At 40.4% G+C, this 12,899-nt stretch overlaps 1 protein-coding gene across 4 annotated transcripts in view; it reads right to left on the bottom strand.

Annotated features, from left to right (window-relative positions):
- PAK1 (p21 (RAC1) activated kinase 1) overlaps positions 1-12,899 on the bottom strand; it is a 159,513-nt gene that overhangs the window by 55,974 nt on the left and 90,640 nt on the right. For all 4 annotated transcript variants that reach the window (XM_070365036.1, XM_070365035.1, XM_005909613.2 and 1 more), the window contains 2 exons: positions 5,117-5,217; positions 1,359-1,506 (listed from right to left, as the gene is read on the bottom strand). In XM_070365036.1, the coding sequence (XP_070221137.1) occupies positions 1,359-1,506; positions 5,117-5,217 (249 nt within the window). The remainder of the gene's footprint in view (positions 1-1,358; positions 1,507-5,116; positions 5,218-12,899) is intronic.

Raw genomic sequence — 12,899 nt, 5'->3', positions numbered from 1 at the left:
ATTTGTATACATCTACACACATACACATAAAAAGAGATTATTTCAAAGACTTTGCTACTGAGGCTTTCAAAACCAGCTCCTAATCTGACATCTCCATGACAAACTCTTGAAAACACAAACCCTAATCTAGAAAACTTTCCTACCCATGATCCCTCAAACCCAATACTGCCTTGGAATAACTCACTCCCCGAATGGAAGAAGTGAGATAGATCCAGCGGGGACAGATATCAAGAAAGGAATATGCTAGGGACATGTATAATGCTCTGCTGGGCACCACTATGCAGAATGAGCAAAGCTGCAGTTTGTCATCCTCACCATCTGTGCCCTTTGCTACAAGCCAGATACTTGCTGGGAAAAGCATCCTTCAAAATCAGTTAGTTCATCCTGGTTCTCACTATCCCCAACAACACTGACCTTTAAAAGAGACAACAGTAACACCAGCATTAAGCACTGAACTCAGAGTTAAGAATAGTGGTTAAGAGACTACTAATTTAGGCACAATAGAAAGGCATTTGGGGCTCTAATGTTTGCAAAACAAGAGGAAACTGGAAGTGGTATATACTAAAGATACTACTTGCCCTAAAATTCTAAGATGCTATATAAAAGGCAAGTTTCCAGAAATGTAGGCCTTCTTAGGACTTGCTTAAGAAAAGAAAAATCTCTCTGCCATGGAAGGAGGTGTTCTGAGTAAGAGTTACTAGAAGGAAGTGGTAATTCCTAGTCCAGGAATTAGGAGACCTGGATTCTAATTCCAATTCTGGTATGAAAAACATTCTGAAAAACACAGCCCTTTATGCAGATACAACGAATACATCTAAAGAACATTTATTATTATATTTGGCCTTTTTTCATTTGACTGATAAAAATTCATTTCTTGAGGAAGAAATTGGGCTTGCCTACTTAAATGTGTTATCACATAACTTACTGATATTGAAACAATGATAACAATGGCTTACATTTCCACGGTGCTGTTTTATAACCTACAAAGAACTTTCACATCAGTGAGCTCATTTATTCTCATTACAACCTCTTGAGATAGGAAATAACATCCCCATTTTGAAGCTCAAAGAAATAAAGTAATTACTAAAATCTAGTCAGTATCAGAATCCAGATTTTCTAGCACAAAGTCTATGTTTTTATACATAATATCACAGTATTTTTTAGAAACATGCCATTTTAGAGTAAAGACTCAAGTTTGATGCAAAAACCCAAAATCGTAGCTCTCAAATTCCAAAATTCCATCTTAGTGAAAGTGCCATCTCTACTCTTCCCATAATGTTCTTCCTTCACATCAACAGGCATCCAATATGAAAACATTTTTTTTTGGCCCTAGACTGTCCTGGACACAATCTCCATACCTGTAAAGCTCATATACTTCTGGCTGTTGGAGGTCTTCTTTGAGTTATAAAATTCCAACACATCCAGAACAGCCTGCGGGTTTTTCTTCTGCTCTGACTTAGTGATATTTGATGTCTGAAGCAAGCGGGCCCATTGCTCTGGCATCCCCTGTAAGAGAGATATATAAGGCTGTCAGCAAGGCACACAGTCACAGGGACCCTGAAGCAAATTCAGAACTAACTGAGGAGTGGAAGATTGGTTCAAGGTGGGGAAGCAGAGGACATGTGCTCACCTCCTCCTCCAACAGTTAGTTAGTTTAGCACAACTAATTGCTGAACAGTTAGCTAGTTTGCTGGAACCCATCAAAAAAAAATCCAAAGACAAAGGTGTAGCCGCAATGAGATCATAGGACAGGCACAATCACTGTAAAACCAAATCCAATATATACCAGGTGGGAGACCCACAAACTGGAGAACAATTTTACCACACAGAAGTTCTGCCACTCTTGTGAAGATTCTGAGCCCTACGTCAGGCTTCCCAGACTAGGAGTCTGGCAATGGCACTAGGAAACCCCAGGGAATCTAACTTTGAAAGCCAATGAGATTTGACTACAGAACTTCCACAGGACTAGGGGAAACACACTCCACTTTTGGAGAGCACATACAAAACGTTGAGCCCAACAGGACCCAGGGAAAGGAGCAGAAACCCCATAGGAGAATGAACCAAACCTATCTGCTAGTGCTGTAGAGTCTCCTGAAGAGGCAAGGGGTGGCTGCGGCTCACGGTGACAAGGGCACTGGCAGCAGTACTACCCATTGGCATGAGCGCTCCTGCAGGCTGCCATCAGCCCTATCATAGAGCCTTTAGGTCCAGGGTTAGGTCACCTCAGGCCAAACAACAAACAGGGAGAGAACACAGTCCCACTCATCAGCAGACAAGTGGGTTAAAGTCGCTGCCCACAAAAGCAAAATCAAGAATACTATACCTCTTGAGATAGGAAATAACATTTAGATTTGACATGGAAATCAAAAGATTTAAAGACAAGCAAAAACTAAGAGAATTCAGCACCAGCAGACCCACTTTGCAACAAATGCTAAAGGAACTCCTCTGGGTGGGAAAGAGACTAGCAGCTTTAAAAAAGAAAACTTCTATATATATGTATTGTTATATCAAAACCTCATGGGTGCAGCAAACCCAAAAACTACATTGTGTGTTAGTCACTCAGTCATATCCGACTCTTTGCAATGACAAGGACTGTAGCCTGCCAGGTTCCTCTGTCCATGGGATTCTCCAAGCAAGAATACTGGAGTGGATTGCCATTTCCTTCTCCAGGGGATCTACCTGACCCAGGGCTTCAACCAGGGTCTCCTGCATTGCAGGTAGATTCTATAGATACACATAAGCAAAAGAAAGATCACCCCAAACACAACACTAAAGATGGTAATCAAACCGCAAGAGAACAAAGGAGGAAGGGAAGAAAAAAGACCTATGAAAACAAACAGAATAATTAACAAAATGGCAATAGGAATATACATATTGATAATAGATTATATGTGCCAACCAAAACACAAAGACCGGCTGGGTGGATACAGAAACAAGACTCATATAGATGCTGTCTACAAGAGACTCTCTTCAGACCTAGGGATACATACAGACTGAAAGTGAGGGGTTAGAAGAAGGTATTCCATGGAAATCAAAATTAAAAGAAAACTGGAGTAGCAATACTCATACAAGACACAACAGACTTTAAAACAAAGACTGTTACAAGAGACAAAGAAGGACACTACATAATGATCAAGGGATGAATCCAAGAAGATATAAAAACTGTAAACATATATGTATTCAACATAGGAGCACCTCAATATATAAGGCAAATTTTAACAATTGTAAAAGGGGAAATCAATAGTAATGCAATAGTAGTGGAAATTCAGCATGACTAATTATTAGAGAAATGCAAATCAAAGCCACAATGAATATTACCTCACACCAGTCAGAATGGCCATCATCAAAAAATCCCCAAACAATAAATGCTGGAGATGGTGTGGAGAGAAGGGAACCCTCCTACACTGTTGGTGAGAATTTAAATTGGTACAGCCACTATAGAGAACAGTATGGAGGTTTAGTTTAAAAAACTAAAAATAGAGCTACCATATGACCCTGCAACCCCACTCCTGGGCATACATCCAAAGAAAAATATGATCTGAACGGATACATGTATTCCAATGTTCATTGCAGCACTGTTTACAATAGCCAAGAAATAGCCAAAAGAAGCAACCTAAATGTCTGACAGAGAAATGGATAAAGAAAATGTGGTATAGACAGACAATGGAATACTACTCGGCCATAAGAAAGAATGAAATAATCTCATTTGCAGCAACATGGATGGACCTACAGATTATTATACTAAGTGAAGTAACTCAGACAGAGAAATATCATATGATACCCCTTATATGCAGAACTTGAAAAGAAACAATACAATTAAACTTACTTACAAAATAGAAACAGACCCACAACCTTAGAACACAAACTTATGGTTACCGAGGGAAAGGATGGGGGGAAGGGATAGTTAGGGAGTTTGGGATCACCACCTACACACTGCTATATTTAAAATAGGTAACCAACAAGGCCCTACTGTATAGCACAGGGAGGTCTGCTCAATGTTACATGGCAGTCTGGATGGAAAAGGAGTTTGGGGGAGAATGGATACATGTATATGTATGACTGAGTACCCCTGCTGTCCACCAGAAATTCACAACATTGTTAACTGGCTATCAGTCAGTTCAGTCGCTCAGTCGTGTCTGACTCTTTGCAACCCCATGGACTGTATCACACCAGGCTTCCCTGTCCATCATCAATTCCCGGAGCTTGCTCAAACTCATGTCCATCCAGTCGGTGATGCTATCCAACCATCTCATCCTCTGTCATCCTATTCTCCTCCTGCCTTCAATCTTTCCCAGCATCAGCATCTTTTCTAATGAGTCAGCCCTTCGCATCAGATGGCCAAAGTATTGGAGCTTCAGCATCAGTCCTTCCAATGAATATTCAGGATTGATTTCCTTTAGGATTGACTGGTTTGATCTCCCTGCAGTCCAAGGGACTCTCAAGAATCTTCTCCGACACCACAGTTCAAGAGCATCAATTCTTCGGTGTTCAGCCTTCTGTATGGTCCAGCTCTCCCATCTATACATGACTACTGGAAAAAGTATAGCTTTGACTACACAGACCTCTGTTGGCAAAGTAATATCTCTGCTTTTTAATATGCTATCTAGGTTTGTCACAGCTTTCCTTCCAAGGAGCAAAACTCCAATATAAAATAAAAACAATTTTTTAAGTTTTTTTAAAAGAACTAACTTTGATAACTGATAGCAGCTAAAGATGAGTTTAGTCATTCCTTTCTCTGCTCTCAGAGCTTCTCACAGGCCTCTCTTACAAGACATCTTACTGTATCAGTTAACTTCTTGAGATGTTTGCTCCTCACCAGGCTACTCCTCCTTTAAAGCATGAACCTTATCTGATTTGTCTCTGGATCATCAATGCCCACCACAGAGTCCCTGCCAAAAGGCCACTTAACCGAGGTCTATTTAAGGAATGGAGATTTAAAGGCTTCTCTGGTATAATTCTGGAGGTGTAGAAACTGTCCCTCTCAAGAACATGAGAAGATAGTAATAGGGGTCTCAGGAAAAGACAGAGGCATCAGGAAGTCTGGAAAAGATTAAATTTAACAGTGCATAGCCAGAACTCTGAAAGACCAAATGTCTTTCTGTGACCCAAAACTTACTGTAAACTCGCCTGTGACAGCATCAAAACCAACATGAATCGTGTGCTCAAAATCTGAAGGAAGAGAAATCTCTGGCCGTTCCTTCTCCTTCTTTTTATTTGCTGCAAGAGAAACAGGAAAAAGGAGGTAAAAACAAGGATATGACTACATCTTTATTTATTTAGCTCTTTTGTTGAGCTCTAAGCTCTTTTAAAGGCCAAGGACTATGATACAAATTTACCTGTGTATTTACAGAGCCCAAAACCAGACCTAGATTGAAGTAGATGCTCAATTCATGATTAAAGGTTTAATTTTTCATTGAACTAAAGTAAGGCAGGAGCAGACAGAACATTTATCAAAATGTCTTAGTTTTACCACTAATGAGTCTGTTGATCCAGGGCAAGTAACTTCCTTTTTCTGAACCCTGGTTTCCCCATCTGCAAAATGAGAAGACTCAAGTAAATGGTCTCTAAAGAGCCTTCCAACCCAGACATCTTATATTCTATAAGCTTTTAAAACCTGCTTCTACCTTTTGATTCTTGATTATGCATCACTTTAAGGTTCTCCACATTATGGAATTTTAGATTTGGAAATTGTTTCTTAAAATGAGTATCTAATAATTAATCAAGTACACTGATTCAAGTTACTTTTTTCTATTATAATTGATTTACAATATTAGTTTCAGGTGAACCACACTGTAATTCAATATTTCTATAAACTATCCTCCATTTAAAGTTGTTATAAAATATTGGCTATATGCCCTGTACTGTAAAATATATCTCTGTATCTTATGTATTAATTCAAGTTCTTCATATGTAATAATATTCACTGTGGCCTCACAGCAACCTTATCAGTTAAGTACTATCATCCTTACTTTGCAGATAAAGATGCTGAAGCATAGAGACTAAGCTATTCGCCCAAGATCAAACGGTTAGTAACAGCAGCAGTCAGACTCAAATCTAGGCAGTCTGGCCCAGGCTCTAAGTTCTAAACCACTATTCTATGCTGCCTCCCTAGGCTAGGACCTCAAAGAATCATTAGCAGGTGTTCACTAAAGGTCTGCTGATCTGGCACAAAAAGCTTCAATATTTACAGAGTTATTGTGCCCTTGTCATACCCTTGTGTTCCCCCCAAATTCATATATTCTAACTCCCAGTACCTCATAGTATGATCTTATTTGGAAACAGAGCCATTGCAGATATAATTATTTAAAATATGATTAGGTCATGAAGTAGGTTCAGTCCCTAATCCTGTCAATGTCCTTATAAAAAGGGAATATTTGGAGACAAATGCACACAGGAGGAGATAAATGCAGAGATCAGAGCAGTGCTTCTTCAAGCCCAACAAATTTTTCCTCACAGCTCTCAGAAGGAACCAACCCTACGAACACCTTCATCTTGGACTTCCAGCCTCCAAAACTGAAAATTTCTTGTTTAAGCTTCGTGTTTGGAGTAATTTGTTGCAGCAGCACTAGCAAATTAATATAACCCTCTCCCAGCTAAAAAGAATTTCAGGTCTTGGTATTAGCTAGACCTACTCCACTGGATGGAGAAGGCACTGGCAACCCACTCCAGTACTCTTGCCTGGAAAATCCCATGGATGCAGGAGCCTGGTAGGCTGCAGTCCATGGGGTCACTAAGAGTTGCACATGACTGAGCAACTTCACTTTCCCTTTTCCCTTTCATGCATTGGAGAAGGAAATGGCAACCCACTCCAGTATTCTTGCCTGGAGGATCCCAGGGACGGAGGAGCCTGGCAGGCTGCAGTCTATGGGGTCTCACAGAGTCAGACACAACTGAAGAGACTTAGCAGCAGCAGCAGCAGCAGTCCATTGGAGCCTCAATGCAATTTTGTAACAAGTAGGATAGTGATACTGGTGCCCATTTGACAGAAGAAACCAGAAGTTTCAAAAAGTTAAGTAGCCTTTCCAAGGTACAGAGCAAGTCAGCAGCAGATCTGGGGCCAGGATTGAGGTCTTCAGGCTCCCAGCCCCAAAGCCTTTGTATTCTGGCACTCCTCAGTCAGTTCAGTTCAGTCACTCAGTCGTGTCCGACACTTTGCGACCCCATGAATTGCAGCACGCCAGGCCTCCCTGTCCATCACCAACTCCCAGAGTTTACCCAAACTCACGTCCATCGAGTCGGTGATGCCATCCAACCATCTCCTCCTCTGTCGTCCCCTTTTCCTCCCGCCCCCAATCCCTCCCAGCATCAGAGTCTTTTCCAATGAGTCAGCTATTCGCATCAGGTGGCCAAAGTACTGGAGTTTCAGCTTCAACATCAGTCCTTCCAAAGAACACCCAGGACTGATATCCTTTAGAATGGACTGGTTGGATCTCCTTGCAGTCCAAGGGACTCTCAAGAGTCTTCTCCAACCACAATTCAGAAGCATCAATTCTTCGGTGCTCAGCTTTCTTCACAGTCCAACTCTCACATCCATACATGATTACTGGAAAAACCATAGCCCTGACTAGACGGACCTTTGTTGGCCAAGTAATGTCTCTGCTTTTAAATATATTATCTAGGTTGGTCATAACTTTCCTTCCAAGGAGTAAGCGTCTTTTAATTCATGGCTGCAGTCACCATCTGCAGTGATTTTGGAGCCCAGAAAAATAGTCTGACACTGTTTCCATTGTTTCCCCATCTATTTCCCATGAAGTGATGGGACCGGATGCCATGATCTTCGTTTTCTGAATGTTGAGCTTTAAGCCAATTTTTTCACTCTCCTCCTGTCACTCCTACTATATATAAAATAGATAATGAAGACCTACAGCATAGCACAGGGAACTCTACTCAATACTCAATAATGGCCTACATGGGAAAAGAATTCAAAAAAGAGTGGATATATGTATGTCAGATTCACTTTGCTATATACCTAAAACTCAACACAGCATTGTTAACCAACCCCAATAAAAAAAACTTTTTAATAAAATATTGAGTTGGAACAAATTTTCATTCAGGCTTTCCTCACCATCTTACAGAAAAATGCGAATGAATTTTCGGCCAACCCAATAAAAACTATAATTTCACACACACACACAATTCAATAATAAGAAAACAAACCGATGAACGACATAGGCAAAAGACATGAAGAGACACCTCAATAAAGAAGATATACAGACAGAAAAGATACTCAACATCATATTTCATTAGGGAACTGAAATTAAAACAATAAAAACCCCTACACACCTACTAGAATGCCAAAATCTGAAACTGACAACAGAAAATGTTAACAAGAATATGGAATAACAAGTATTTTCATTCATTAGAACTAGGGATGCAAAATGGTTCAGTCACTTTGGAAGAAAGGTTGGCAGTTTCTCAAAAAATTAAACATACTCTTACCATACAATCCAGCATTCGTGCTCCTCCGTTATTTACCCAAAGGATCTGATAACTTATTCACACAAAAACTCGCACGTGGATGTCTGCAGCAGCTTTATTCATAACTGCCAAAACTTGGAAGCAACCAAGATGTCCTTCAGTAGATGAATGGATAAACTATGATACATCCAGAAAATGGAATATTTTTCAGCACTAAGAAGAAATGAGCTATCAAGCCATGAAAAGATAATGAGGAACCTTAAATCCACACTACTAGGTGAAAGAAACCAATCTGAAAAGACTACATACTACATGATTCCAACTATCTGACATCTGAAAAGGTAAAACTATGGAGACAGTATAAGGATCAGTGGTCGCCAGAGATGAGAGGGGAAGGAAGGATGAGTTACCAGAGCACAGAGAAATTTTGCTGCTGCTGCTGCTGCTAAGTTGCTTCAGTCGTGTCCGACTCTTAACGACCCCATGGACTGCAGCCCACCAGGCTCCTCCGTCCATGGGATTTTCCAGGCAAGAGTACTGGAGTGGGGTGCCATTGCCTTCTCTGAGAGAAATTTTAGGGTGATGAAAATATTTTGCATGATACTATAATATTGTGTGTGTGTATACATACACATATATATATTTATTCAACTCACAGATTCACAACACCAACAGTGAAGTCTAATGTAAAATATGGATGTGAAGCGAATATGATGTGCTGATGTAGGTTCATCTATTGTAACAAATGTACCACCTAAGGACAAGATGTTGGTAGTGAGATTAGATGTGCATATGTGGGAGCAGAGTGTTTACAGGAAATCTGTGTACTTTCCACTCAATATTGCTGTGAATCTAAAGCTTCTATAAAAAATAAACTTTTTTATAAAGATTTTGAGAACTCTGCCCTACAGACTTATATCCTCTATCTCCCACTACAGGAAAACCTTGTTTTACTATGCTTGGAGTTATTATACTTCACAGTAACTAAGTACTTTTTACAAATTGACAATTTGTGGCAACCTTGCATTACCAGATGATGATTAACATACTTTAGTGATTAAAGTATTTTTCAATTAAGGTATGTACACTGTTTATTTAAAAATAGATGTTCATTTAATAGACCACAGTACAGTGTAAACGTAACTTTTATATTCACCTAACAGAAGCAGAAGATATTAATAAGAGGTGGCAAGAATACACAGAAGAACGTACAAAACAGATCTTCATGACTCAGATAATCACGATGGTGTGATCACTGACTTAGAGCCAGACATCCTGGAACATAAAGTCAAGTGGGCCTTAGAAAGCATCACTACAAACAAAGCTAGTGGAGGTGATGGAATTCCAGTTGAGCTATTTCAAGTCCTGAAAAATGATGCTGTGAAAGTGCTGCACTCAATATGCCAGCAAATCTGGAAAATTCAGCAGTGGCCACAGGACTGGAAAAGGTCAGTTTTCATTCCAATCCCAAAGAAAGGTAATGCCAAAGAATGCTCAAACTACCACACAATTGCACTCATCTCACATGCTAGTAAAGTAATGTTCAAACTTCTCCAAGCCAGGCTTCAGCAATATGTGAACCGTGAACTTCCAGATGTTCAAGCTCGTTTTAGAAAAGGCAGAGGAACCAGAGATCAAATTGCCAATATCCGCTGGATCATGGAAAAAGCAAGAGAGTTCCAAAAAAACATCTATTTCTGCTTTATTGACTATGCCAAAGCCCTTGACTGTGTGGATCACAATAAACTGTGGAAAATTCTGAAACAGATGGGAATACCAGACCACCTGACCTGCCTCTTGAGAAATCTGTATGCAGGTCAGGAAGCAACAGTTAGAACTGGACATGGAACAACAGACTGGTTCCAAATAGGAAAAGGAGTACGTAAAGGCTGTATTTTGTCACCCTGTTTAAACTTATATGCAGAGTACATCATGAGAAACGCTGGACTGGAAGAAACACAAGCTGGAATCAAGATTGCCAGGAGAAATCTCAATAACCTCAGATATGCAGATGACAGCACCCTTATGGCAGAAAGTGAAGAGGAACTCAAAAGCCTCTTGATGAAAGTGAAAGAGGAGAGTGAAAAAGTTGGCTTAAAGCTCAACATTCAGAAAACGAAGATCATGGCATCCAGTCTCATCACTTCATGGGAAATAGATGGGGAAACAATGGAAACAGTGTCAGACTTTATTTTTCTGGGCTCCAAAATCACTGCAGATGGTGACTGCAGCCATGAAATTAAAAGACGCTTACTCCTTGGAAGAAAGTTATGACCAACCTAGATAGCATATTCAAAAGCAGAGACATTACTTTGCCAACAAAGGTCCGTCTAGTCAAGGCTATGGTTTTTCCTGTGGTCATGTATGGATGTGAGAGTTGGACTGTGAAGAAGGCTGAGCGCCGAAGATTTGATGCTTTTGAACTGTGGTGTTGGAGAAGACTCTTGAGAGTCCCTTGGACTGCAAGGAGATCCAACCAGTCCATTCTGAAGGAGATCAGCTCTGGGATTTCTTTGGAAGGAATGATGCTAAGGCTGAAACTCCAGTACTTTGGCCACCTCATGCGAAGAGTTGACTCATTGGAAAAGACTCTGATGCTGGGAGGGATTGGGGGCAGGAGGAGAAGGGGACGACAGAGGATGAGATGGCTGGATGGCGTCACTGACTCGATGGATGTGAGTCTGGGTGAACTCTGGGAGTTGGTGATGGACAGGGAGGCCTGGCGTGCTGCGATTCATGGGGTCGCAAAGAGTCGGACACAACTGAGCAACTGAACTGAACTGGAAATCAGAAAAATTCATGTGACTCCTTTTACTGTGATGCTCACTCTATTGAGGTAGTCAGAACTAAACCCACAGCATCTCCAAGGCATACTTGTACTTATGAAAATACAGTCTTCACCAAATACACTGAACCAGTGGTAATGGTCCACCATTAGCACATAATGTGCTCTTCCACACCTCTTGACTTTGTCTCTAGTTACTCCCTTTGCCTGTAAATCCTGTCTTTTCCTTTCCCTTCTCTTGCCATGCCACCACACAAACCCTTTCCTTTATCCTTGTCAGGTCTCAGCTTAAAGGTCATCTCTTCTGTGAAGTCTTCTCTCATCTCTGCACTGGGGTGTTCACCTTCCCCTCTGTTCCCACATCCATGATAGTTATTGCCTACTTTCAGAGTTTACTTTTCTAAGCAGACTCAGTTCTAAGTGCAGGGATCATGTCCAGCTTATCACGAACCCCAACAGCTAGCAAAATCCAGGTATAAAATAGGTGCTCAGACACTGAGTGAAGAAAGGAACAAATGATCAGACACCTAACTCAACCTGGCAAGGAATCTAAGGAATCTGCCTAAGACATGCAAATTCTCTCCACGGCAGGATTATATGTTTCATTTTTACCAGCTCTGACCTGAAGTACACAATCCTGTTTTAAAATCCTGTTCTGTGGTAGCTCAACACACTGGCCAAAAGATATTCTGAAGTCCTAATGCCTTCAATAGACCCAACACAACCCTAAAGAAAGGCAGTTTTTGGCCTAGGTGGGAGCTAGGGAAGGAGAGGGCAAAAAGGTCTAAAAAATCAAGGCCAGTTTTGCCTCTACTACACCACATAGTCCAGGTTGTCAGCTTTCTCATCTGAAAAATGTGGAAAATGAACTAGATGATCTTAAGTGCCCTTTGAGCTCCTACATTCCAAATGTCTATGAAAACAGAAAGATCAGCACTCTCAAAGCCCTGTAACTACATCTCTTCCTGACACAGCATCCCACAGTTTTAATAGGTACTTCATATATATCATCTCATATAATCACCACAATCCTGAGAATCAATTTTTACTTGGAGACTATGAAACTGAAATATGGACTTCTCTACAGTTATGGAAGTAATTTAAATTTTTAAAAATGTGGCTTCAGAGCCAAGGCCCTTTTGTACTACTTTACCCCCTCTAAACAATTTCAAGCTGCATCAAGAAAACTTCCTGTTATGAAGAGGAGAAATAACATTAAATAAGAGTTAACACATATAAGATACTAGAATATTTTCCTTAATTGTCATAATCCTATGGGATATATTATTACCACTGTCATTTTACAGATGAGGAAACTTAAAAGCAGTTAAATGATTTGCTCAAACTTATACAGCTAGTAAGAGATGAATTTGAACCCAGGTCTGATTCCAAAGGTTCTTCCCTTAGTATCTTAATGAGAACCATTTGCCTACATTCCAACTGCTAGGGTTTAAGCTATTTTTACATTTGGCAATTTTCCTTCCAGAAGCAGATGCTTTGTGAAAGGGAAGGGCTTGCTATGGCCCAAATTAAGCATTCATTTATGACATAAGTCCATCTGTCTTACTCATAGCTAGAATGCACTGGGCATGTTGCAAGGCTTTAGAATTGCTTTCTGTTCCTAAATTTCTCCTGATCTAGTCAGTCAAAAGATTGTAGGGAAGAACACTTTTACATTATTTTTATGTTTTACTTA

The sequence above is a fragment of the Bos mutus genome, chromosome 29, assembly GCF_027580195.1.
Source record: "Bos mutus isolate GX-2022 chromosome 29, NWIPB_WYAK_1.1, whole genome shotgun sequence".
In the NCBI taxonomy this organism is placed as follows: domain Eukaryota; kingdom Metazoa; phylum Chordata; class Mammalia; order Artiodactyla; family Bovidae; genus Bos; species Bos mutus.
This window is presented reverse-complemented; position numbering and strand designations above follow the sequence as displayed.